The 26,468-nt window shown below is 49.6% G+C and overlaps 2 protein-coding genes across 3 annotated transcripts; both read right to left on the reverse strand.

Annotated features, from left to right (window-relative positions):
- Positions 1 to 354: 354 nt before the first annotated feature.
- On the reverse strand, positions 355 to 9,098 carry NCF2 (neutrophil cytosolic factor 2). 2 transcript variants are annotated; one of them, XM_038144071.1, is made up of 15 exons: positions 8,701 to 9,098; positions 8,165 to 8,247; positions 7,761 to 7,869; positions 7,417 to 7,554; positions 7,003 to 7,110; positions 6,016 to 6,075; positions 5,174 to 5,217; positions 4,834 to 4,975; positions 4,478 to 4,540; positions 4,047 to 4,125; positions 2,971 to 3,014; positions 2,340 to 2,476; positions 2,156 to 2,267; positions 1,774 to 1,936; positions 355 to 592 (listed from the first exon to the last, which is right to left on the reverse strand). In XM_038144071.1, the coding sequence occupies exons 1-15, from the start codon at positions 8,872 to 8,874 to the stop codon at positions 495 to 497; spliced, it is 1,554 nt and encodes a 517-aa protein (XP_037999999.1). In that variant the 5' UTR covers positions 8,875 to 9,098; the 3' UTR covers positions 355 to 494. The 2 variants fall into 2 exon arrangements, with proteins under 2 accessions (XP_037999999.1, XP_038000000.1); XM_038144072.1 differs by having other exon boundaries at positions 7,417 to 7,551; positions 8,701 to 9,093.
- A 2,614-nt stretch (positions 9,099 to 11,712) lies between these two features.
- Positions 11,713 to 16,845, reverse strand: ARPC5 (actin related protein 2/3 complex subunit 5). The gene is made up of 4 exons (XM_038144073.1): positions 16,631 to 16,845; positions 15,637 to 15,709; positions 13,791 to 13,967; positions 11,713 to 12,983 (listed from the first exon to the last, which is right to left on the reverse strand). Exons 1-4 carry the CDS (start codon positions 16,771 to 16,773, stop codon positions 12,921 to 12,923), a joined length of 456 nt encoding a protein of 151 aa, XP_038000001.1. The 5' UTR covers positions 16,774 to 16,845; the 3' UTR covers positions 11,713 to 12,920.
- Positions 16,846 to 26,468: the final 9,623 nt, after the last annotated feature.

Raw genomic sequence — 26,468 nt, forward strand, 5'->3', positions numbered from 1 at the left:
TGAGGCTATGTAAGTCCCTGTGAATTTGAATTGTGAGTTGGAGCAGGGTGAGGCTATGTGGTGTCTTCTGAGTTCTTGGGATTGGCATTAATGTCTTAAGGAAGCAAGTGCTTTCCTGGTCTGTAGCTTCCTGAACTCGCTTCCCCTTCGGGATCTCCTGGCAGGGCTGCAAATGCAGGTTGCACCACCCTCTCGTGGGTGTTCCCAGTTTCTGGCATGTGTATAAAAGCTTTTTTTAAGGATGGGGGAACATGGCAAGTCTCTTGGCAAGCACAGGATTGAGGAATTAATGTATCCCTAACAGGAATTAACAACTTTTTAACAAGTTCCTTTTTAAGAGAACAACACAAAAGGTAAGAGAAAATATAAAGCTTTTAATACAAGTAGCAATAACATTTAAAGCTCATTTTCAGATGCAGGGATTAATATGCAGACTACATAATGGCAAAAGTTGAATTCTTAATTTCTCTCCACAACTTGAAGCTTTTCTGGGATCACTTCTCTGGGTGTTCAGTGTTGGGCTGTTGAACGAACGCCGATGGGAAGATGCCAGTCCTCCCCTTGCACTTGCCTTCAAACCAGTCTTCATTCACTGGAAGGGAAAGTTGACACAGTTTTTATGACCCTAGGAATGTACAGGAGCATAACGTGCTGCAGACAGGCCTGAGCTCACCGTTTTATGGTGTTTCTGCTGATAAAACTTGGAGCTGTGCTAGACCCAGCAGGGAGTGGAATGTGGAGGAAAGGGAGGAAGGAGGAAGAGAGTAAGTGGTAAGGTAAGAAGGAATATCAAATAGGGGTGGGAAATGAGATCAAAATAGAGACCAGGGGGCTTGGAAACTGCCTTGAATGGAAACCAAGTGTGTGGAGAGTGAGAAAATTATCTGATACTTGGTCTGTCCTCTTCAGGATACATCTGAAGTGTTTTGTCAGCTATTTCTCATGTTCACATAAAAACTAAAACAGCCCCCCCAAAGCCCCTTACCCAGGGTTAAGTAAAGCCTAGGAGCTCTGGCAGTTTTGCTGTGGGGGAACCAAATGAGGCAAGAACCAGCTTTGTACTGGCAAATATTTAGCTCAGCAATGAAGGGGAAGGTAGGATTTTGGGGTGGAGGGGGTCATCGGTATTGTGTGGTGCAAAATCTAACCTGTCAAAGGTTGGATGGGGGACTGATTGTCTACTACTGCCAAAGCCTGCCAGCCACCACAAATCAGTGACATAACTACAGATAGCTAAATGTAAAGGGGTTTTGCCTATAAAACTTATTCCTGATGTCTTGATTTCACTCAGAGGCTCGAATGAGATGGGCAATGTGCCCTGTGTATACAATTCCTCATTGATCTCCCTGAGATTTAGTCTATTCAAGGCTCAATTCCCACAAAAACACTAAGGACTGATATTGAGCAACTAATAAAAGATTGTACTCTTAACAAGAAAAGTGGATGAAAAAAGGTTCCAGGTGGAAGGAATGGGTGTGAGAGCCTGCTCCCATTGTGGAGATGGCAGCTAAAATGGGGCATCTCCTTGAAAGAATCCACTGTGATCAATAAGCTTAAACACAGTCCAAGTGTAACTCCTGTCTTAGATGTTTGGGAGGGCTGCGGTGGAAACAGGAGCGATGAAAATCTGTTGGAAGAAGTGTGTGTAACAGGGATGTGTGGATGGGAATCCCAAGGCAGAGCTGGAGGGGCTCTGCTGCTGCCACACCACCCTCCCTCTCACCAGAGTTGGGGAGTCCCTCCCCTTTCCTGTCCCAGGAGGAAAACAATTACCTTTGGATAAAACAAGAATCGTGTCTCCTGCCTGAAACTCCAGGTCTTCAGGTTGTGTGGCTTCATAACTGTACTGAGCTACAACATGGTTTGGTCCCGTCTCCCCAGGCATTGCCTCCTGCAGTGACTCCTCTGGTTTGCTGTCTGGTACAAACCCCTCTCCCTAGACAGGAAACAAGCTGGTGAGGACACAACCTCTTGGTTTCCTTTCTCTGTAGCAGGACGAGAGATGAGCTCTGCTTCTCCTCTCAACTCCATCTTTGCTCCTGTGCCTTTCATGAGGTTGCTGCCTTCTGTTGAAAGCCACAAACCTGTGCTTGTGGCAAGGAAAAGAAAGGCAGGAGGGAAGAGGAGGTGGCTGCCCCCTGTGGCTGTCACTGACCTCTGTGCCATTGCACCAGACTGTCAGGCAGTTGTCCTTGCTCTGGCTCCAGGCTGCCTCCAGGTTCTCTGCACTCAGAGTCACCAGCTCCTGGCCCTCCCCATGCTTGTACCTGGCGTGCAGGGGATGCAGGTGAGGAGCGCTGGAACGCAGCCCTGGCTCGCTGGGGCTGGCAGTGCCTCACCTCAGCTCCGTGTGCTCGGGCTGCAGCTCCAGCTTCTCGCAAACCAGCTCCAGGAGCTCCCTGTAGGAGAGGCCTTGATCGACTCTCAGGGCCACTGTGAATTTGTAGTGCACCTTGAGGACAGTTGGATCAGCCTCCTGCAGGCAGGAAATGGGATGTCACCTTGTGTGGCTTGGCAAGCACAGGGATGTGGAAACTGTGGTTGCCTGGGTTAGATTGTGCCTCCCAAGCTGTGCTTGAACACTGGCTGGTTGGCAGATCAGGCTTGCTCCAGGAGAGAGCTCAGTAATAGATTAGGGACTTGGCACCAAATTGTGGCTTTGGGGTGATCAAATTAGAGCTGTGCCCACCCTCCAAGCTCCTTTTTTTAGTTGGAATTGCTGTATTTTCCCATCTCTTCCCAGCGTGGTCTTTTGATGTGCTGACCATACCCAGGAACATGTGCATTCCAGTCAAGCTCTCTCCGATTTCTCCCTTCTCAAGTGCCTCAGGTTGACTACGATGAGAGTCATCCAGTGGGCCCCTCACCTGGGGCCTGGAGGAGAACTCCCAAAAGGCAGCCCTAAGTCTCCTGGTAACTGCAGGTTTGTATGACCAGCAGGACCTCGGGGCTGCACTCACAGGACGTTACCTTTGCTGTGTCTCTTGGCTGCGCCACGGTAGCAGGAACGTAGTCTGGGGAGGAGGAAAAAGGTGGCTCAGGAGGTGGGGTGGGATAAATGTTGTCTAAACACACAGCCAGACCTCCTGCAGCCCGTCATGATCTCCAGCAACACCAACCAGCCCTGGAGCCAGCAGCAGTCCCTTGGATGGATACAGCGTCTGCCACAGGATTCCGTAAGATCTAGAAACAACCACTGAGCAGAGGTTTTGGCTCCGTCCCTTCCCTCTTGCAGAGATGGGAGCATGAGGGGTTGGGATGTCTTTCAGGGGTGGATTCAAAGAATATAAACATGGAGCTGCTGGTTTTAGTGTCTTTGCTCTTCTGGTCTCCCTAGGTCCATCCTGAAAACCAAAGGGCTGTAAAGCCCTCCCTGTCCTTCACTGGGGCTGTAAAGCTAAACTCAGGCCTCCAGGCAGGGTGATTTCATGCAGCTTTGTGGAAGCCTCTTCATGAGGATCTGATTTACATTTTGGCAGTGCTTTGGCACAACTGTGCTCATTCCAGGAACAGCCTGAGCTACGCTGTTGAACATGGTCCCACTAATATACCTGGGTTGTCTTTGGGTGCCATGAGTCACAGCCTTATTCTCTGCCAGCTCTACCCATGGACCCTCTACAAGGCTGCTCTGTTGGGGACATGAGCTTGGGATGTGGGACACTGGGTAGCACCAGCCAGGAATCCCCTTCACACAGCTCCTTTAAGCCTAGCTCAGCTCACAGCAGCACTGGAACTTTCACTCCAAGCTGGACCTTGCCCCATTCCTATCTCCAGCCCTTTTTGTCATTACTCACTGTGCTAATTAAAAGCACAGAGGGACTTGCTTTCCTCAGGGACCCACAGACACTATTTTACGCCATCCTCAGCACTGCAGTTGCTGTCTCTGCCTCCTGTTGTAATGTCTCCCAGTCCTTGACCACAAATGGGGCCAGGAATGAGATGGAGATGAGCCCTAGCCCTGCTCTCAAAGGGTGGGGACATGGCATCTCAGTTGCTGTGGGTGATGTCACCCCGTGCTCCCCATCCCTTCAGCTCCCCACGCTGACCTGGCGCCAGCCGCCGCGGCTTCTCTGGCACACTGGAGGTGGGTGACTCGGAGAGCTCAGCTTCCACAGGGGTTTCCTCCTGTGCCATGGGAAGAAGGTAGTGGTGTCAATCCCACCCTTACTGAGGGGCTTGTGCAGCTCCCCTCCAACTTGCTATTTTCCTGAAGTCTGTTTGGGGTCTTGAACAGGGGAGGGGCGACTGAGCTATATCCATTATCTCCCCAGCATTGCCACCCACCGCTAGGCTGCCACCAACACAGGCTTTGCAGGTCTCTGAGCTCATGATAAGGTGACCATGAGCCAGAAGAACCAACCCCAGCATCATGAGGGGGAGGGAGTCACATACATGAGTCCGGCTGGGAGGCAGGTGTTAGGTGAATATTTCGAGATCTGCCCTCCCCAGGACACCATTTCCTCCTGGGCCGCCTCACCTGGATATGCAGCTTATTCTGGAGCTCCACAGGCTCGAGGAAGTTGCAGGGGACAATCCCTTTCTGCAGGGGGAGGAGAGATGAGTAGTGATTGCTTGGCAAGAAGGCAGCCCACTGCCAGAGGACACAACTGGATGTGTCCTCTCCCTCCCCTGCATCCAGGAGGGTTCCTGAGGCTTGAAGTTTAGTTTCTGCGGGTTGGGTGGGTTTCACTGAACCCTGTGGCCTAAGCCAGGGTGGACATAAGACACTTGAGTCAGAAATTCACTTAATTACTGTTGGCAGGCCTCTGCCTCTGCAGAATCTCAACGATAATCTGCTGTCTGCCCCTCCTGTCCAGCACACTCCTGGTATACCTTTCCATTGAACATCACAGTAGCCCAATTGTCCTTCTCTTTCTTCAGGACAAAGACAATGTTTCCTGGCAGGACCTGCAGCTCCTCATCGGTCTCAGGAATGAACTCGTACATGACACGGTGTGGCTGCCCTCTGAGGGCCCTGGGTGTGGGAGCAGTGGACAGGTCAGGAATGTTGGCGATGCTGTTTTACATTGCGGGGAGAATCCACACCTCAGCCTCCATGTTTCAACATTCCCCATTCCCCCTCAGTTTTGGGTGCCAGCTGGATGCTCAGCTGTGTGAGTGCAGGATGGGTTGTGCCTGGCTGCATGGGTTATCCATCTTTCATCCAACTTACCTGAGGATTTCTGGGGTCTTGGGCCTGGGTGGAGGATCAGAGGCCTGCCAACAGGAAGACAAAAAGGAAAATACCAGTAACCCAGAGGATTTTGTTTGCTTTGCAGAAGTGTCCTGCAGACTTTTACCATGCCCTCACCCCAACACTGTTCCTTCCTCCACATGCAGGTGCCTTAAGTGCCATGAGGAATATCACTGGCTTTGTTCCTTCTAAGGAACAGTTTCCATATTCTTCAACATACAGTTGGTTTTCAGAGGCACGATCCTCTTTCACTCCTGATTTTAGTTTCAGTTCACAGAGGATTGAAATTGTCAACAGTGTCTGCATTGAGAAGGCTGTCATTTATCTTGTGCAATGGTGCTGTGCTGTGTTTCCCCATATCCACCCAAAAACCTGGAAAAACTCTTGCCACATTTAGGAATGGGAAGATGCCATTACATCATCTGGAAAACGGCACGGGAAATGCAAAGCAGTTGTGGAATGGGCAGGAAGGTGCTAAGCGAAAGCAAAACTGCTGTTGTTTCTCCCCTCGGGCTTAGGCAGAGGATTCCTAATGAATCCTTTGGGGAGGGTCGGAGACAGCTCCCTGCAGAGAGCCATCACCCTGCCAACTACTTCCCCGTGCAGGGAACCAGCTTAACCTCAGCCGCAGCTGTGGGTGGGTTTGGGATGAGCTTCCCGGTGGTGGAGGGAGCAGCTGATCCGTGGGAGCAGTGCCTGCCTCCTCCTCGCAGCGGTGGCGCAGAGTTCAGGGGGGTAAGGGTGCTGCTTGCTCCCCACTGTGGATGACAGCCGCCCATGTCACCCTGCCCTGAGCATGCTGTTCACTGACTGAGTCTTACCTGTGGCTGCAGGGGAGCGAATCCTGAAAAATCATCCTTGTCCACCACAGAGGCCACCACCTAGAGCCAGAGACAGAGTGACTTGGTGCCCATAGACCCCTCTCAGACCTCTGATGATCCACACTCCTCCTTGGCTGTTGGCCAAGCCAAGCTGCTCAGGATGCTTTAAGCTCAGGAGAGGCTATGAGTGCCTCAGGTACCAAAGCTTCCCTGTCAGCTGTGGTAAGTTTTCTGCTCTTAGCCTGGTTGTTTCTGTGGTTTGAGGCATTAAAGCATAAAAGTTTCCCATTCTGTTTTAATCACAAATGTTGAAGGGAGCCAAAGTGTCCGGCTCAAGCCCATACCTCCTACAGGTGACCTTAAATGTAATTTAGAAAGTTGATCCATGTTTTTGTGCATGTTTCTGGCACGCAGGCAGCTGCCTGGCTCTCAGCTGCCTGATTCCCCAGTGCCTGGTTCCTTTTCTGGATGAGTGCTGCCTCCCAGGGCCTGAACCCAGAGGTGGTATCCCAGTGACTGCATTTTGCACACTCACAGGAGAAAAGCTTGCTTGCTTATGTGAGCTGAAAAGCCCTTTTCACACAGAGTGGTGGAAGAGCTGGAGGTTGGTTGTGGGTGTCAACTGTTAAATAGCTCCTCTCCCCACCCCTGAAAATGCCTTGGCTTGAGATGAAGCTCCAGTGGGATCTTTCCAGCTCATTGCTGACTATCCCTCACGTCTCACTAAGAGACAAACTAGAAATAGGCCATGCTCAGCAGGAACATGCTTTTAGCTCTTGTATTCTTGCAGTCTCCCTGTTTCCCAGGAGATCCCTGTGTGCCATCCCTCTCTCCACGTCTGGGGGATCCCTGAGGCAGAGACCAGCTCCCTGTCTCTGGCTGCCTACCAGGCAGCAGACAGCAGCTCAGAGGGATGATGAGAAGGCAGTCAACAGCTCTTCTCAGCCCACAGGCTTGGCCTGAATAAATAGCATAGATCTTTCTTACCGTTGCCTTTCCCAGGTAGTCCTTCTTCTCCAGCTGAGCCACTTGCTTCTCATTTGGCCTGAACAGCTTCCCAGCAGGAATGGCCACCAGCTCACAGAGCTTCTGCTTCTGTAGCACAGACAAGTCATGGAGACTTTGGAGGTGAGAGCAGGGACTGATGCATGTCCCTTCTGCTCTGGGCTTGGGGGCTGCTCCAGACCACCACCACGACAGCCCAATCCTAGCCTGGGTATCGTCCATGGAATCCCATCTTCCCATCCCTGCCTCCCCAGTGACCCAAAGCTCGTCCCACAGACTTGTGTCCCACTACAATATCCATTGCCACGGCATTTTAATCCTGCTAAAAGGGGCATGTGCTGTCAGTGGGATTTCCCTCCCTCTCTCTGTGGGGCTGTGAGACCTGCTCCTCCGTACCAGGATGGCTTCCATTGCCCTGTCTATCTTGTTGTGCTGGGGCTCACTCTTCATGCTCATGGCCAGGGTCAGGTGCTCCTCAGCCTTCTCCCAGTTCTCTGTTGTGGCATACACCAGTGCAATGTTGTAGAGAATCTGCTGGAGGGATGGGAGTAAGGGAAAGAGCTCTTGGAGCAGCCAGAGCTGCCAGGAAAGGAAAGGACAGTGGGGCAGTGGCAGTGCACCCGCTTGCTGGTGTTTGCAGGGTACAAAAGAGGCTGGCTGTCTCCTCTTTAGATTTCTCATGCTGGAGAATGCTGGAGAACAGAGCTTTGGGATCAAACTGGTGGCCAGGTGTGTCTCACCTCGCAGGCAAAGAGCCGGTAGCGCAGCCCCAGGATCTTGTAGTCGATGAGTTGGTTGCCTCGCAGCTGGGCCAGCGCTTCTTTGAAATCCTCAATGGCCTTTCTGTGGCTGGGGAGCAGAGGACAAAGGTGTCACCAGCTCGTGGTGGCAACCTGCCTGCCTCTAAGCCTGTACTCAGACTTGGTGAGTTCAGGGTCTCCCCGCTATCCTTGCAGTGTTTCAGATACCCCAGGGAAGGAGAGAAGTTTTGAAGATTAATCCCAGGACTGCAGTGCTGAAGAATGTTTGACCTCAGCAGGTTTCAGTCTGGGCTCTGGGGCACCAACCTGCCTGGGACCATCCTCAGATGAAGGCTGATATCTCTGTAAGTGGCAAAAATGAAACTTGAAACCCTTCCACTCACTTCTGGCTCCGGTAAAACACGGTCCCTCGCTGGAAATAAGCCACAGCCAGGTGCTTGTCGCAGCCGATGCTCCGGGTGAACGCCTGCAGAGGTAGGAGTGGGGCCAAGGCAGGGTAAAAAGGGGACACCTTAAAAAAAACTGAGGGCATAGAGCAGTTGTACCTATCCTGCCCTAGCCGAGCAGCCCAAGCTGGGCTCTGTGGGCTGTGTCTCCCTGCAGCACTGGGCATTGGGTGGGGGAGAGCCTGGAGCGGCTCCTGGGTTTTTTTGAGCTGGAGCCATCTGCCAGCACGGTCACCTCCTGGAGAGAGGGAGAGTGAGCGGTGAGCCGCGAACCACTGCTGCTGCCTCACCTCTGATTCACTGGCAGAACAGGTTTGGCAGCCTAGGGCTGTCCCCTTCCTCACAGCTTGAAAAGGCCCCAGATCCATCCCTTAGACCGTGATCCTATTAATTCCTTCCTTCCCCGCCATGTCCGTGTATCTGGGCAAGTCCCAGAGGGGCGAGGATGAGCGGCCCTAGGGACTGTACCTTACCTCCTCCGCCTCTGCCAGCTTCCCCAGGACAAGCTGGATGCAGCCGATGTTAAAGCAGATTTTGGCAGGGGGGTTCTGGACGGCCGAGAAGGCATCCAGGGCAGCGCGCCACTCCTTCCTGTCCGCTGCGCACACCCCTTCTTGCCACAGCCGGATCGTCTCCACCAGGGACATGGCGCGGTGGGAGTGGGATGTAGGATCCCCGTGTCGTGGCTCTCGCCCCTGTCCCTGTCCTTCCTTGTGGCGCAGCTCGGCCTCTCCGGCTCCCTTCTGCCTGCACTTCTGCCTTCCCCCGCGCTGTCACCAAGCGCGCAGGAAGTGGCCTCGCTCGCATCAGCCCCGGCATGGGGAAGTGGGGCCGAGGCTGCCTCTGACACAGCGGCTGTCCACGGGGCGCATCCCTGCTCCTCTCGGGCAGCCGCTCCTCGCCTACTCGGGTTTTGATCTTCCGCTTTGTACATTAAAAGCCATGGATTTTGTCAGCTGGGTGGTTCGTCAGGTCAAATCTCGGGCTGCAAAATCCCAGGATGAGCGCTGGGTTGCTGGGCTCCTGGTGCCCTGGTGCCCCGCAAAGCGCAGCCTCATCATTGCTGAGCGGCTCCTGCCGCCAATTCCGGCAGGCGCGGCTGGGCTGGGGCTCCCCTGTCTGGCACAATGGACCTGTCTGCCGACGTGGGGAGGTGAAGCAGAGCCCAAGGCACCGCCTGCGAAACCCTCGGTCCTTCCCGACCCCACGGTGTTGTCCCTGTGGGCAGTTCCGCAGGCGTGGAGCTGCCTGTGGATGAGGTTCCCGGGGCAGTGGCCGTGATGCACCATGTCCCCGGGGCTGAGCCCATCGTCACCTCTGTCCGGGTGTTTTAGGGCCAAGGAAGCATTACTGGCTCTGGAGCACTGCTGGGAGCCCAGGGCCAAGATGAGCATGGGGCACGCGGAGACAGCAGGATTCTGACCTGCTGCTGACTCACAGGTTTGGAGCACATGGTTTTTAAGCATTTTTGGAAGAACTTTGCCTCTGCCCCATCTACCAGCAATGTGATGTATATTTTGTAAGAGCTTAAAATATGTCAGCAAGACTCAGCCCTTGTGCCTTTACCAAAACTTCCCTAGCAAATTACCTAACTCCAGCAGTGGGAGGGAGGCTGGGGAGGTGACTTCTGCGTACTGCTGATGGAGAAACCTGAGCCCTGGAGCAGCAAAGACTGGGGTTTTAATCCAAACTGGGACCAAACAGAACTCTGGGCCTGGGGCTCTCTGGTTCTCCAGCTGCATGTGTGCCCTCAGCATCCCCCCTGCCTCCTATGGGCTTCCCACAGGAGCATAGAATACTCCCTGATCTCCAGGAAAGCAGAGGGAGATGCAACAATCTGAAGCGATGCCCAGGTGAAAGGGTAGGAATAACAACATGGTGAGTGTAGAAACACCCCTCTAGGTGCCTTTTCTGATTCCTGTGAGGGATGGGAGACCCCAGGGAGCAGCAAATGATTCACCTTATTGGAGGCTTAATTTCCTGCTGATTTAATTATCTGAATTGGTGCATTGCTCAGTCAGGTTTATCCCAAAAGCAGTACAAGGGGAGCTGGAGGAGGATGAGAGATCATCCCCATTGTAATGCTCACAGCAGCCGGGTATTTGTACCAACAGTGAGATTTCAGAGCTGTGATAAAAACAGCCCTTTTAGCAAGAGTGAGTCTCTTGTTCCCCTTTCTCTGCCCAAAGCTGACTCAGTAGGTAAACTTGTTTCTTCTATGATAACGTCCAACAGGAAGTGAGCAACAGTGATGGTGACATTTCCTGGAAGACTCTTGGAATCCAGCAAACCCAGATTGCCAATAGAGGGGTCAGAAATGGAGAAATGTCCAAATCCAGCTGGGGTGCAGTGCACAGGTTTTGACTTTGTACAGCTACAATACGTACAAGTCTATAATTTCTGAAGAGTCAAAAAAAGACTGATTGAGGCACAAAGAGCCCCCCATTACACACAAGGGAAGATCTTCTTGTGAGTGGTTATATTGGGGAGAAGTGGAGGGGCATGTCCAGCTCATTCCCAGGAAGGCAGGCCAGAGCTCTCTGCACAGGACCTGGAGGTTTTGGCTCTTTTCCCAAATGGAGGCAGACACTGAGCTGGCTGTGAGAACAGCAGCAGCTCTCAGCTAGCACAGAAGCAGGATGTGATGAGAAGGTGCCATTGCCATGTGCTGTGGCTGAAGCTGAAGGCAGCAGAGCTCTGTAGGCCCTGTCACCCTTCCCAGTCTGACCTGCATGAGGCTCTCCGTTGAAGGCTTCTTCTCCTGACAGGAATCTGAACCCCTGTCCATGCATGGTGTCCATACCATCCACCAATGCAAGCAGGGCAGGATTTGGAGGAAAGAGGCTGTTTTTTAAGACTGGATTAACTTTTTCCCCTCCTGTCACTCATTACCAGCAGAGCTGCCCCTGCAAATCCTGCCCTATCCCCACATCAGTGCGTGTTTTAGCACATCCCTGAACAGAAACACTGATGTACGTGTTCTGTAAATGTTCCTAAATCATCACAGCCTCACCCAAGGGGATCTGCAGAACCTTAAGACCACTCAATTTATTCACTCCATTTATCTAATGCCATCTAGAGGCAGCTGATCTGCTTTGGCATCAATTGCTTCAGAAAATACTTTCCACTTCTTTGGGATTACAGCTTATTTTTATTAAATGAGGTTAATCGATGTCTTAACCCAGATCTGGGCAAGAGGAAAGAACCAGAGAAGCCAATCACAGACCCTGGCAGAGCTGTAAGGACAGAACCCTGGCTGCACCACCTGGAGAATTTCTGTACAGATCCATGGGTGAAACCTGGATGCTTTCCATAGCAAGCTGGGTCTCCCACCTGGTGATCTCAGTGCTTCCTGTGCTTGAGCCTGTGTTCTTCTGGAGCAGGTGAGCAAGGAGAAGCACCCTAGGAAGAGAACTGGGGAGGCACTGAATGGTTTAGGGGCAACCATGCTGGTTCCTGTCTCCACTGAAGGCATGTGAGACACAGTGAGTAAATATTCAGTGACGATTTATTGTCTGGTCTTTATTATTATTACAAAAACAAAGCAGATATCAAAAAACAGCAAAGATTTCACAAGGTCCCCAACAGTTTTACACAACTGAACTGTAGTAAAATAGTGAAATTAAACCACACGTATTTCCATCCTGGCCCTAAACCTTCTAAGGTGATCCATGGTCTGGGATGCCCTGGGCTTTCCTAATTCTTTAAAATTCTGCTCTCTATTTGGGAACCTGACTGGCCCACTAGCTAACATGATGAGGCACAATGCAACAGGAATGTGAGCTGTCTGGTATCCTTACACACCCTACACAACCAGAAAACAAGACAGAGAGGCTCTGCAAGGATGGTGTCGATACCAGGATATGTTTCTCAGACTATCCCAAGCAGCCATTTAGTTGTGCTTGACAAAACCAAATCACTCTCCAGTTGCTGAAAGGTGATTTGCTGTGTAAAAGCTGCTTTTTCTTCTTCTCCTCAGGAACTTTGCTCCCCAAAATAAGAAGAATTCACTGGGCTGGGCTCCAGTGTAAATGGACCATTAACCTTTTAAATTCCACTTTCCAAACTGCATGATGGACAACTCCATCCCACCGTGACCTTCCCACTGTGGACCCAGCATCAGACTGATGGCAAGGAACCTGAGCAGGTTAAGGAAAATACTCAGCTCTCTGGAATGATAATTTGGGTTGGAAAAGAGCTTTTTTTCTCTCTATTCACAGATGTAGGGTCAGAGGCTGACCAAAGGCATTATGGTCCAGTTACCTGTGTTAGTAATAGCTGCCCCACTTCTCAAATATCAAGATTTCAGCTCAAAAACGCTGCTTGGCTAGCAAAAAATTAAGACATTGCCCTGTGTCCCTCAGCACTTGCTCAGAGAGTCAGGTCCAAATCTGCCACAATTACACACAAATGCAAATCACTCTAAACACCAAATTGTTTACATCACTGAATATGTTACTGAAAGGCTGGCGAGTACCAAATATTCCTGTTAGAAGTGAAATTCCACCTTCATAATTTTCCAGGATTTGACTGCAGGAGAGATCACGGCGCGCATCATTGGTGGGGTATGACGGAAGCAGCAGGGCGAAGGCAAAGCTGGGGGCAGGGCTGCCCCGGGGCGGCTGTGCCGGGAGGGGATCGGGGCTCGGAGCAGCGGCTCCCTGCTGGAGTCACACCGTCACTCCCTGCTGAGTCACACTGTCTTCCTGGCAGTCAGAACACGCACAATGGACCCAACTCCTCCAGCAGCCAGCGCCTGCCAAGGGAAACATGGCAGTGAACAGCAGCCCATGCCAGCTGCAGCCTGGAGCTCCCTTCCAGGACCTGAACAAGCTGACAAGAATGATGCAGAGGGACTTTGAAGCCCTTCCCCCTCGTTCTGTCACTCCAGCCATGTCCAAACTGACAGGGAGCAGGGGTAGGTATCAGGAAGAAATCCTTCCCTGTGAGGGTGGGGAGGCCCTGGCACAGGTTTGCCAGAGAAGCTGTGGCTGCCCCATCTCTGGAAATGTCCAAGGCCAGGTTCGACGGGGCTTGGAGCAAGCTGGGATAGTGGAAGGCATTCCTGCCCATGGCAGGGGTGGAATGAGATAAGCTTTATGGTCCCTCCCAACCAAAACCATCCTGGGAGCCTAAGAAATTACTTGGATCACATTTATATTGCACATCAGTATCTGCCAGCCCTCCACGCAACACCAGCAGCCAGGGTGCCAGGGTATGATAATCATACTCGATTTCAAGAAAGCTTTTTTAACTTTAATTAAGCTTTCATTTCCCTGCATAACCAAGCCCCACATTTTGCTTCCCTCCAGGAAAGAAATTCTCCTTGAATCGCTGGATGAAACCACTTTGTTTGCCTCAGTCTAAGAGAAACCCAAATTTTGACTGTCGGGTGTTTATTCAAGGAAGCAGCAGCGGGCAGGAGGTGTAACTCAGCTGTGAGCTCCAGGGCCATGCCCTCGTCACAGCCCGAATCTGGCACCTGAGTCTCACCAGCCAGGAAGGGGGTTCTTGCCAGGCCCAGGCCTGGGCACTCGGGCAGGAGCTGTCCCCGCGCACGCACCTTCTCGTGCCACTGCAGCAGCACAGCACTGCTGTTGTCAGAGGGGCTCTCAAAGCCCTTGTAGATGTACTTCATGAGCAGGTCCACCCCGTTCTTGTCCAGCGACTGCACCGCCTTCTCAATGTCGTTGGCTTTGAAGGAGATGAGAACCTTCAGCACGATGCTCTCAGCACGGTCCTGTCAACAGGCAGGCACAGACACAACCATCCTGGTGGGAGGCACAGCCAAACACTGCTTCTCTCTCAACAAACTGAATTAGAGCATTTTTCTCTTTAACACCTCTGTGTTGAAGAGCTTGTCATAGTAAGGTATAACAAACACGTCCTCCCCAGGATAAACAAGGTAAAAGAGTTTAACACATTTGCCCCGCTCTAGTTTTTCTGCCTCTGTTAGTATTTGCAATTCTGCACCCCTTAATTATGGCTGAAGAGGAAATGCTCATATGGAAGCTCAAGATCTATCAAGTTCCAAAAGAATTATAACAATCAAGTGCTTGTCTGGCTCCCCTTCCCACCAGAGCCTTTTCCATAGCTCTGTACTGTTTAACGTGACACAACCATTAATGGGATCCAGGGAAATGCCACTGGCAGCCTGGAAGAGGGGACTGCTGGAAGCCACGTGCTTTCCAAGCAGTCCCAGGCACACTGGATGCAGACTGGCCATTAATATTAAGAATTAATAACCATTGATCTGGATGTCATTTCAGGCCTGGGAATGTGTGAGGCGTGCTTACAGCAGCAATTAGCCATGTAATCAGCAAGGAGCAGCTCCTCCCGTTCATCCAGCACTAACTGAGGCAGGAGGAGAGAACAATGTCTCAGGGTTGCTGGACTTTTGAATAATTCCATCGCACAAACACCTCAGGCACCTTCCCCCTACAGAAACTATAGGGTGTCAGTTTTCCTGCCCAATTTAATATCCCATAATCACTTGGCTTAGCAAGACTCCTCACATGACTGTAAGTAAAATTATTTAAGTTCTGAAAGTAACAAAAAATTAAGGCAAGTATTAATATTCAGTCATTCTACCCTCTTCAACTCCACCACCAAGTGTATTCTTAAATCCTTCAACAGAGGGCTAATGGAAACAAGTCATTAATGTGAGGACAAAGCTATACAGCTCTCTTTGTAACAGCTGGTTCTCAGGGCTCTGTAAAACCCTGCAGGAAAGGGCTGGGGCTGCAGGAACAGCCCTGCCAGGAACCATGCCCCTGGGCCTCTCCTTGGGCAGGCAGAAGTGACTGCAGGCACTCACCAGCTGGGCAGCGCCATATCTTATCAGCCTGTTCCTCCCACCACTGCAATCATGAGCTATTCAGGATCCATTCTGGGGATATTCAGAAATGCACGTACGCAGCAGACTCCCACACTATCACAGGGGGAGGGCTTGCTTTTCCTGAGGTTTTAACAGCTTCATTTTGATTGGATGTGACAAAAAACAATTCTTCCTTTTTTGTAAGCTCAGTGCTGGTGGTTTCGTTAGTGAGAGGTGACAAATGCAACCCTGGTTCCCTGAGCACACAGCGGTTACATCTGTGAGCTGCCACGTCTGCTCTGAGTCAGGCACAGGCACCTGGTGACACCTGGGCACACAAAACACAACCAGCACTGGCAGGAGAACCACACCTGATCCAGCACCAAGCTAAAGGCACGTGGACAGTACTGTACCTGACCTACAGTACTTTGAACAGGATTAAAACACTTGCGGTCATGCATGTTTCAACATCACAGCATACCCTAAATTCTGCTCCTCTGGCCTCCTCAAGGTACAACTAGTGGCACAGAGGTAGCAGAGACAGGAAAGGATTTTTAGGAAGTAATTCATGAGCAAGCAGTTGCTATTTTACCTTCACTGCCTGGTTCTTTGTGTTGATGGGAGGGTTCTTCAGAGCTGCCTGCAGTGCAGCCATCATGTTCCCTGTGCCAGATGGTTAAGGACCACACACCAGACACCAAGTACATGGACATCAAGTACCAGGACAGCTATACTTGTAGCTGGCTTGTGCATGACTGAAAACACTCCAATCCAAGGATTCCCTCGCCAGCTAAGAAGACATTACAGCCTAAGGCAGCAATTTTCAGGCCATTTGAGGCTGGAACAGCATCAACAGGCAGCTGTATAGTTCCAGGACTATACAGCTGGAACTACAGCTGGCCTAGTTGAATACTTCCTAGGCCTTTCCCTGAAAGAGGATCCAAGTAAAAGAAACCATTCTCCATCACTTCTGCAATCTGCAGCCCTCGAGAATAGGTCCCAGCTTGTCACATCCAGCCCCAGCAGCCACCGGGAGAGCAGCCCAGGGAAAAGCGACCAAGGGCCAGCTGGGCGAGGCAGCCCTGGTAGCAGGCACAGGGACCTCTATGGGCACAGGAACCCCCTGTCTGCATCCACCCGGGACACCTCCCTGAGCGCAGCCGGGGCACTGCGGCTGCTGCGGGCAGGGGAGGAAGGTGGGCCGCCTTCCTGCTGCCAGCCCCTTCCCCCTTCAGCCTCTTCCCTCTGCCAGCCCCTTCCCCCTTCAGCCTCTTCTCTCTGCCAGCCCCTTCCCCCTTCAGCCTCTTCCTGCTGCCAACCCCTTCCCCCTTCAGCCTCTTCCCCTTCTTCACTCAGCCTCTTCCTGCTGCTAGCGCCTTCCCCCTTCAGCATCTTCCTGCTGTCAGCCCTTTCCCCCTTCAGCGTCCTCCCTTGTCCTGCCAGCCCCTTCCCCCTTCAGTCCCTTTCCCTTCAGCCCCTCGCGGCGCTTCCCACCCGCCGCGGTGCCCGATCGCCGATGTTCCCCCTATAAGGCCGCCCCGGCGGCGGCCGCGCCCGCTCCGCCCGCGCCGCTGCCTTCAGGATATTGTCGCAGGCACGAGTCCACCTCGCCCTCATCAGGCCCCGCTTGCCCGTCGCCCCCGTCCTCCTCATCCACGAACTTGTTCTCGTCGTACTCGTCCACGTCCACCCGGCGGAACCGCGCCGAGGACACCGTGTGCTTCGCCATGGCCGCGCCCGCCCCGCGCAGCCGCCGCCCGGCCCGCCCCGCCCCGAGCGGCGCCGGCGCAGCGGCAGCGCTGCCCGCGAGCCTGAGGCGGCCGGCGCTGCCAGGGAGCCGGGAGCCCGGCCCACCCCGCCAGGGACACCTCCCCTAGCCCGGGCTGCTCCAGCCTCCGTCTGGCCTGGCCTAGGACGCTTCCAGCGATGGAGCGGCCACAGATTCTCTGGGAAACCTGTGCCAGGCCCTCCCTCCCTTGGGAAGAAGGGAACAACTTCCCTATAGCCCATCTAAACTTACTCTCTTTCGATTTGAAGTTTAACAGACTCACAGAGTATTCTGAGTTCGAAAAAACCCACAAGCATCATCGAATTCAATTCTTAAGTAAATGGCCCATACCAGAATTAGTCACAGCCTTGATGTTGCTGTCACCATGCTCTGACTTTGAAGCCATTCCTGCTTGTTGTGTCGTTCCAGGCCCCTGTAAATAGTGTGTCCCCGTGATTCCCATCTGCTCCCTCAGGCACTGCAAGGCCCCGGTGAGGTCACCCCAAAGCTGCTCCAGGCTGCACAATCCCAACTCTCCCAGCGGAGCTGCTCCATCCCTCTGACCATCCTGGTGCCTCCCCTGGACTCTCTCCAGCGGCTCCAGCTCCTCCCTGTGCTGGGGCAGCTCTGCAGGTGGGGTCTCACCTGAGCTCAGGGGCACAGGGGCAGAATCCCCCTCCCCTGCTGCCCAGGCTGGGGCTCAGCCCAGGGCAGGGGGTTCAGGGCTGGGGCAGCTCCAGCTCTCACCCCCAAATCCTTCTCCATCTGCTCTTCCCCAGCCTGGATTGATCCCAGGGGTTGTCCTGACCCAGGTGCAGCACCAGTACTTGGCCTTGTTAAATTCCATGAGATTCCCATGAGCCTCTTCCCGAGCTTGTCTGGGTCCCTCTGTCCCCCTCAGGACAGCGCCAGGCTGGGCAGGACCCGTGTGGCTCCAGCGGAGGTCAGAGCTGCCCTGCTTGGACTGCTCAGGCACTCCAACAGCACCTAGTGACCTTGGAGGTTAAAAAATAGCCACAGCCTGACTGGTTTTTGTTGGTTTTTTTTAAGTCACACATGGCCTGTGTAGATAATAATTATCCTATTATTAATTAGGAAATGGCATGGCTTTGTGAGGTTCCTCTTAATAGAAAACAGCAGCCCTGGGAAAAAAATGGACTGACACACATATATATACACACACACACACACACATATACATATATTATACCCACCACCCCCCTTATTAGGAGGAAAACAGCAGGTGGGAAAATTGATAAATTGATTCCTGTATCAGCCCTACCTGCAGGACCACCCACCTCCTTGACAGAGGAGGAATTTAGGATATGTCACATGCTCCACCAGAGTTGCCTCAGCTTGGGAAGCTGCAATGCAGCTGTAGCTGTGGCTGGAGCTTGGGCACTGCTGGCATTTTTCTGCTGGAAATTGGCTTAAGGGCAGCAGCGTAATTGCAGGAGGTAAATAGACTGTCAGAGAGTCACAGAATGGTTTGGGTTGGAGGGGACCTTAAAGGTCATGTAGTTCCAGCTGCCTGCCATGGGCAGGGAGTGCTGAGGCTCAGGGTTTACTGCTCTGGCTTTCAAGGTAGAGGATTAAAACCAAAGTATGTTCATAATCCCTTATTTGAGACCCACAGTTATTCCATAGGTTAAATTTGGCAGGAGGGGACTTTATTGGTGTTTTTTGCCATCTCTGATCTCGGTTTCACACCAAAAATGGGATGGCTCTGTGTCATCCTCAAAGCAGGTGTGTGCCATAGGGAAACACTTCAGAATGAGGACTTCCACTGAATTATTCCTTTGGCATTTTTAAATGCCTTACTATATTTCTGGGTGTGGGGTATGGCTGTTCCCTCTGAGAGGGCAGAAATGCACCTGGGAAAAGCCCTCCTTGGCTTGGAGTCATCAGAGGAAGCAGACTGCCTTCCATGGCTGGGAAAGGCTGTTGGGAGGCTGGCTGAGAGAGGAAAAAGCCTTTAAATTCTGCTGTCCAGATGGCTTTCCCTGCTTTCCTGGGGGAAAGGCTGTCCTAAGAGATGTTTTAATTCCTATTAGGTTAATTTGCTGTCAGTTTTGTGTACCTGCTGGCAGAGCTGGGTGACGAGGGGCTGCCCCTGTGATGCCACACACAAAGTGTGTTATACATTACAGTGGACACAAGAAGCTACTGAAACTTGTAGCAGCATATGGAAACTTGGTTGATGACACAGAGAACAAAACCACAAAACTCTTGGAGCCTGAGGGCATTATTCACAAATCAGCCTTTTTGCTAAAAAAACGAGTAAAAATTTCTCATTTACCCTAGAGAGGATAAACTGCACAATAGAAACAGCCACACTTTTTTAGGATCGTTACAGGTGATTCCATGATTCAATATGGCAAAAAACCATGCAAACACCATCAAAAAAAGAACTGAAAAAGGTGTCATTACCATGTCAGCAGGTCCAGCTCAGAGTTACAGCAAATATTTATCTGATTTCCTTCAGTGGATTTTTAAGTTTCCACTTTAGTGTTCTTGCAACCTTTCTTTGCAAATTCTGTGGTGCAGAAGAAGGTTCCTCCCTGGTCTGGGCAGTTCAGTGCAAAAGGATCTTTCCCAGCTGGGATGGTGACAGCAGGCCGGTTCTTTTAGATGTTTCCAGAAGCCAGTTTCTGGGAGACAGGAACAGAAACAGAATTTGCCTTTGTTGGGCCAGGCATCTGTGGGAGTTGAGCTGCTGTTCTGTGCCTGTCAATATTTTTTTTTCATTTCTCAAGTGATACTATTGCCCTTTTTTATTAGTGAAGTTTTGCTACAAGATTGTTATAGCTGAAATCTGGGAGCTCTAAGGAATGTCCAACTGAGTTTCTTTCCAAATGATTTCTGTGTTTATCTGCCTGATGTGCCAGCAGGACAGAAAACTCCTGTTGTACTTCTGCACCAAGGTTTTCCCTTTCTTAGGAAGTTTGTGTCCCCCTCCTGTAATTCCAGGAAGCACTGGGCCATTCTGTACCAGGGTGCCAGAGGAAGGCAAACACAAATTTTGGTGGATGAACAGCTTTTGGCTCGAGCAGGAAATTATTTGTCTTCACTGCTGCTCTCGTTGCCCCTCATCATTCCTGGATCCAGTTTAATTCTGTTGCTGCTGCACTGTAAAACATTGCCATCTGCCTGTTTTATCTCAGCTCACTTCTGCATTCCACCCTGTTTTGCCCTCTGTCAGTATTTATTTTTTCCCTTAAATTCCTAATTTCGTTGATTTGCTTTGCTTTCCACTCCTGACTCTATACTACCTTCTGTATATTGTCCTCATACATTTTTGCATATATATGTACTGTATTTCCTTCCTGATCCAGACCATTGTGCTGCTGTCATTTAGATTTCTCCTACAGATTGGCTTCCTGACATCAGGAATGTTCCATTCGTCATTTCTGCTGTTTCTGGACATTTTGGATGGTCGGTTGTGCTCTGCTCCGCGCAGTGCAGTGTCACCCTGGCAGTGCTGTGCCTGGGGAAATAGAAAATGCCTCTGCTCCCTGGCATAAAGGAGGGCAGCTCTGGAGAAACGAGTGCTTTTCTTTGGAGAGGGATGTCAGGAGAGGAGGGTGTCACCCCCTCGCCAGCTCTCCTGTAGGTTGCCAGAGCTAAAGACAGTTGAAAAAGCTGCGAATGTGGGATGACGTTCCGGTTCCTCCTGTCCCTGCTGGTGCTCCTGCAGGCTTGGCATGGCCACATGATGGCAATGTCGCACCTCAGGGATGTGTGTTGTCCTCTGCCGGATGGAGCCGATTGCTTCTCCAGCTCCATTTAAATGTCTCTAGAGCTTTTCAACCAGAGGCACTGGAAATTTTACATCTCCCCCTGAAACTCTCCTCTTTTTCTTTGCTTGGTGCTTTGTCCTGATCCACACCCGTCAAATTTTCAATCTCCTCAATCAACAGTATCACATCTTTACAGGACGGGAGTCAAATCCCAAACTACCCCATTGGATGGGTTAATTGAAGGAGTGTTCCCTCAACCAAAGTGCATTTCTGGATGTGCAGCATCAGCCTTTGGCTCTTTTGCCAATGCTGTCCCTCTCCATGAGCCACCATTCTGATACAGGAGATAGTGTCTGATGGATCCCTAGGAACTCAAAATTAGTGTTAACAGATCCATCTTTATCTATCTATCTATCTATCTATCTATCTATCTATCTATCTATCTATCTCTATCTCTATCTCTCTCTATCTATCAAATTATACTTAAAATTAAAATTCTATCTCTGCTCCTCCCAACTATATCTAGAGGGGACTGTGGTATAATTACAACTTTAAGAAATTATTTAACTTTTTGCTAAAATGCCTGTCTGGGGCAGAGGGCAGGAGGTACTGATTAGTGCCCCATGACAAGGTACAAATGTTCACAGGAAGAGCAGGAGAGGAATGCTTTATCCAGCGAAAACCACAGGGAAAACAGTCCCTAATGACTCTGTCTGGAAGTGAGCCAGAGTCCAAACCATAAGTTCTGCACCTAGGGAAAAACATCCTAATGATCAGGGCTGGGATTTTCTTTTTCTTTATCCATATGTTAGATAAACTCTGGTATCTCTCCAAGCTAAAAAGCATGCAAAAATTCAGATTCATCCCAACGGGGCCAGTTTGGACCTGATTTTATTGATGTCAGTGTGTGATTTTGGGATTTCTGAAGATGTCTTTTGGAAGCAAAATAGCGTGCCTTGATTAGACAGAAGCTGATGAGTCATTATATGGAATCAGGATATTTTATTCCTCAAACTAAAGCATGATCTGCTTCCATAGGCTGGTGTAAGTGTTGCTGTGAGTATGGGGGGAAAGGGAGGCGCGCTCTAGAGCTTCCCCCGAACGCTGCACTCAGGACAAGGATGGTTCCTCTCCTTTGTGCCTCTGAAATGTGAGTGTTGAAATTCTGCTGCATTTCTTAGTACAGCCTGGTGCAAAATAATCTCTGCTGGAAGCATTTTACACGTTTTCATTCAGTAGGGAGTTTATCTGAGCTCAAAGTCCAGAGCAGTCACATGGTCCCGTAATGAGCCGGAGACTTGATGTTCCTGTGCAGCCCTAAGGTTTAAAAAATAAGAAACAAAGGATATGAGGGAAGAAGCAAGATCTGTCCACAGCTGCTCATAACCATACCCAGACCATTTGAACCACACTGCCTGCTCTCCAGCTCACTGAACACAAGAGGATGTGGGATGTCTCGTGCCACAGGAGCGCTCTCCTGGCTCTGGAGCAGGGCCCTGGTGCTCTGCACTCCGCCAAGGGGCCATAAAGATTAGCCAGGGTTAGGTCCTGAGCTGGGAATGTTTCCTGCTTGGGCTCCTGTGAAAGTCAGACCTTCACAAAACCATTCCAGTAAATTTGCCTCATGTGGCTTGTTTAGCCTCAAAGTGATTGGAATTATCACCTCACTTCCAGAGATTTTTACTGGGCTTCATTATCTTGATTGTTTCCCTTCCTATATGCCTAAAAAGAAGTGTTTTCCCCTTTCTGGCTATTAAGAGTAGAATTGAAACCCACAGAGCAGTAAGCAGTCTGTAAGGGGAATGACAAATAAGGACATTTGCATGCCATAGACAGGGTAACCAGGTTAAATTTTAGGACAGCAAAAATCATAAGGAAAAATTACAGAAATAACCCAGGATTTTGATTATTAAAAGAAAAAATAATCCCAATTCTATTGAATGTGGCCACACCAGAGATTACAGGCGGAGAAATTCTTATATATTAATTATAAAATGTTATCAGGATGCTTTGTTTGTCAAACAATTGGACAGATTTCCTCTTGCCCTAAGAAAGAGCCAGGAAACTTGCCAAGAGCCTGTGTTTACAGATTGAAAATGTGGAGGAAGAAAACGAAAGTTTAGAGATGGAAGGAGACGAGACCTTTCCTACATTGCATATAACATACAGATTTCACACAAACACACACACACACGTAACATATATATTATATATATATATATATATATAAATAAATATATATATATATAATATTCTGCTTCATCTTCTTTCCCTTTAAAATGAAGATGATTCTTGGGACTCAAAGAGACATATTTCATTCCTAAAAAAGATCAGTTCAGAAAATATTTTAAGATTTGGGGTCAAAGGATTAGTGTGCACACAGATTTGCTTCCATGCTGATCAGTGGAGTTTGGATGGTTTCCAGAAGCACAGGACCAGGGAAAGTTTTACCAATTACTGGCCTAAGTGCTATGAGACAGACAGTAAGGGTCATTTTAATTTTGGTGTGAGCCTTGTACATGTAGAATATTGTACCAATGTTCAGTCCAAATCTGATCTCATTTCCACCTGTCTCCTTTCGGGCTCTTCTCTAGGAATGAGGAGAGCTGTGCTGTCAGAAAACCCACTGGAGCTGTGACTCTGTTCACAGAGTAAACCAGGCAAATCCTGATTACCAGGGCAGTAATTACACCTACCATCTCCTCCTTCCAGAGCAGCTGCCTAGTGATTCCTATCAAACTGAAAAATGCTGGCTGTCTGTCAAGAAAAAAGAGAAGGCAGAGTTTGGTGTGCTTTGGGAACACCCAGAGTTGCTGGGGATGCTGTGAGCCTGGGCATCCCACACAACTCATATTTCTCTATCTGGATACCCCATTTTCTTTCACTATGCAGGGATGGGTGTGGGCTAAATAACATGATTTAAGACCTGCTATTTTCCAATACAGTCAGACTTTTTATAGTGTAGGAAAATCTGCTTTCAATTGCCATTGTTGTGCATTACTTTAGTCAATGAAAATAAAGTGTGCTTGGGAAGCTGCCTGGAAGCCATGTGATTTCAGGGTATTGCTATTTCCCTTTTTAAGAGGAAGGAAAGCCAACTTTTTTCTTTTATGTCATGGTTGAATACAGTGATGTATCCAGTATGGTGGAGGGGAATTCACTCCAGCTCCTGTGATATGTACAGGGCAGCTCTGTGTGCCCGTTTCCAGGCATTTGGAGACTTTCAGACCCACCTGAGTTATGCAGCATCCATGGTGGGCCAGTCCTGCCCAGGAGCTGAGGGTCTGGCAGCCCCTGTTCTTTGGCTGCTGCAGGTATGATCCTCATTTACATCAATATGGAATTTGGGTTTAAGCTGCTTCTGCCAGCTTTGCTCTGAATGGAGTCAGACTGCACAGGTGAAGGCAAGATGTATTTATTTTCTTATATATAGGTAGTGCTTGCTGTGTGTTTGATTTAATTAATGTTTTCCTTCAGACAGTTTATTATATTTGGATGTTTTGGGGTTTTCATTTTGCCCTGCTGCTTATGTACCAAAAACCAGGCCAATGCTTTGCAGGTATTTCTCTGCTGCCCACGTTCCCCTTTCCAAGTGACTCTAAGTGACTATATCCCATTCCTGCATCCCTTCCATCCCTGGAAATGTCCAAGGCCAGGTTGGATGGGGCTTGGAGCAGCCCGGGATAGGGGATGATGTCCCTGCAGGGGTGGAATGAGATGATCTTTAATGTCCCTTCCAACCCATTTCATGCTTCCGTGAAAGAACCTCTGCTTGCTGGGCAACAATGTTCTATACTTCACTTGCCCCATTCTACATGAACTTTGGTATATTAACAGAGATGTTGAATCACAAAGTGAAAACGCTGCTCTAAAGTATAAATTTATTTTTTTTTTAAATTGGCCTGTGTAGATAACAATTAATTATAATTATTCTATTATTAATTAGGAAATGGCACGGCTTTGTGAGATTCCTCTTAATAGAAAACAACAGCCCTGGAAAAAAAATAGACACACACACACACAAATATATATATATATATATATATATATATATATATATACACCTATATTACACCCACCATCACTCCCCTTATTAGGAGGAAAACAGCAGGTGGGAAAACTGATTCCTGTATCAACCCTACCTGCAGGACCACCCACCTCCTTGGCAGAGGAGGAATTTAGGATATGTCACATGCTCCACCAGAGTTGCCTCAGCTTGGGAAGCTGCAATGCAGCTGTAGCTGTGGCTGGAGCTTGGGCACTGCTGGCATTTTTCTGCTGGAAATTGGCTTAAGGGCAGCAGCGTAATTGCAGGAGGTAAATAGACTGTCAGAGAGTCACAGAATGGTTTGGGTTGGAAGGGACCTTAAAGGTCATGTAGTTCCAGCTGCCTGCCATGGGCAGGGAGTGCTGAGGCTCAGGGTTTACTGCTCTGGTTTATGGCTTTCAAGGTAGAGGATTAAAACCAAAGTATGTTCATAATCCCTTTTTTGAAAGCCATAATGGCCTTTTTGAGCTATCATGGTGTAGGTCCTCTCTCAGCTGTAACGGCACCTTTATCTGCAGTGAAAACATGACAAACTGCAAAAATTCCCTTTTGGTCTTCATTAACCACTTTTGAAGATACCCTTTTCCCCACTTTGCACTGTTGCTGGCCTGAATACCTACTTCAAAGGAGACTGTGAAACAATTCCTCCAATAATTGAGCAGGAAAAGTCAAAAGAATGACCTAGATAAGATACTTTTCCAGCAGCACAATAATGTCCTGAGAAGGGATTCCATAGTCCCTGGTGTCTCCCTCCCCTGGAGACTAATTAAGTTTTGCTGTGGATTCTCTTTTTTTAGCGTACCTGTTTAATATCTGTGTTTGATCTGGGTGGTGTATTCTGTTCTTGTATGAGCACAGAGACCAACAGAGATTAGAGAGGGCAGGTTAGCACAGGCAGAGGATTTGCTGCCATAGGATTGTTCTGGGAGAGGGCTGCTCTGGCAACTAGTCATAACATGGACGTGATACACATGTTTTCTTAAGTCTTTTGATTAAACATGTAGGAACAAGTTCATTAATGCCCTCTATGTTACATGCAGGGCATTCCTTTAATGTATTTTATGTTAATCCACATTTCATGAGTTGAATGTTCCTTTGGATTGTTTTTTCCACCCTTCTCGTCTAAATGCTATTCGAGGAACTGCTTTCCTTGTCCCTCAACTGCAGCCTGACCCAGAGGAATCTGTCATTTGTCCACTGAGGAGGCTGAGAGCTGGCAACAAGGTTACAGGGAAGGAAATCCATGGTGATTAAAGAAAGGGAGGTGGGAAAGGAGGAAGGGGACCCATCCTGTTGTGGAGATGCAATTGTGAGAGTGCTGTGGTGACACAGCCTCAGGAAAAGGCCCGACCTTCAAACTGGTGTTAAATTGCCTTGGAGGGGCAACACTGTTCCCTTCTCCCCCCTCACTAAACCTTCAGTATCCAGGCTGTTGCAAAGTTTAGTTAGTGCTATCTAGATCTGATTAGTGATGAGAGGCAAAAGGTCACCTTTTCTTAAAAGGAAGAAATTAGTGAAGCTGAAAAAGAGGGGAAAATGCAAGGCCGGAGTGTTATCCAGTATCACTGTCATAAAACCCCAAATAAATATTCCTGTCTGAACCCAATTATCAGCCTTGCCTGACTTCCCTGGAGATTTAACTCTTGGGTCTCTTCCAGAACTCAGCTGTGATCTCAGATGCTTTGGATTTTGGTATTTAATTGTAAGAAAATTAGCAAGTAATGTATGGATTTTCAAATTAAAGCTCGGGGAGCAGTCTTCTTGAGAACAGGAGGAGGATTTAATGGCTGTAATCCTTGGATTAAACTTTGGCTTTCCGTGCACTTGTAAACAGACATTATGGTTCTCAGGAAAAAAAGTAGCGTCCA

Source organism: Motacilla alba, chromosome 8 (genome assembly GCF_015832195.1).
Source record: "Motacilla alba alba isolate MOTALB_02 chromosome 8, Motacilla_alba_V1.0_pri, whole genome shotgun sequence".
Classification (NCBI taxonomy): domain Eukaryota; kingdom Metazoa; phylum Chordata; class Aves; order Passeriformes; family Motacillidae; genus Motacilla; species Motacilla alba.

Bases quoted from the DNA above. Each gene is read 5' to 3' on its own strand.
- NCF2 (XM_038144071.1), bottom strand. From the start codon at position 8,874: ATGTCCCTGGTGGAGACGATCCGGCTGTGGCAAGAAGGGGTGTGCGCA. The intron at 4,976-5,173 runs GTAAGTTGGATG...TCCCACACCCAG, and splicing joins AAGACCCCAGAAATCCTCAG to GGCCCTCAGAGGGCAGCCAC. The intron at 1,937-2,155 runs GTCAGTGACAGC...TTTCCTGTCTAG, and splicing joins TCTGGTGCAATGGCACAGAG to GGAGAGGGGTTTGTACCAGA.
- ARPC5 (XM_038144073.1), bottom strand. From the start codon at position 16,773: ATGGCGAAGCACACGGTGTCCTCGGCGCGGTTCCGCCGGGTGGACGTG. The intron at 13,968-15,636 runs GTAAAATAGCAA...GCCTGTTGACAG, and splicing joins CAAAGAACCAGGCAGTGAAG to GACCGTGCTGAGAGCATCGT. The intron at 12,984-13,790 runs GTGCGTGCGCGG...TTCCCTTGGCAG, and splicing joins TGCTGCAGTGGCACGAGAAG to GCGCTGGCTGCTGGAGGAGT.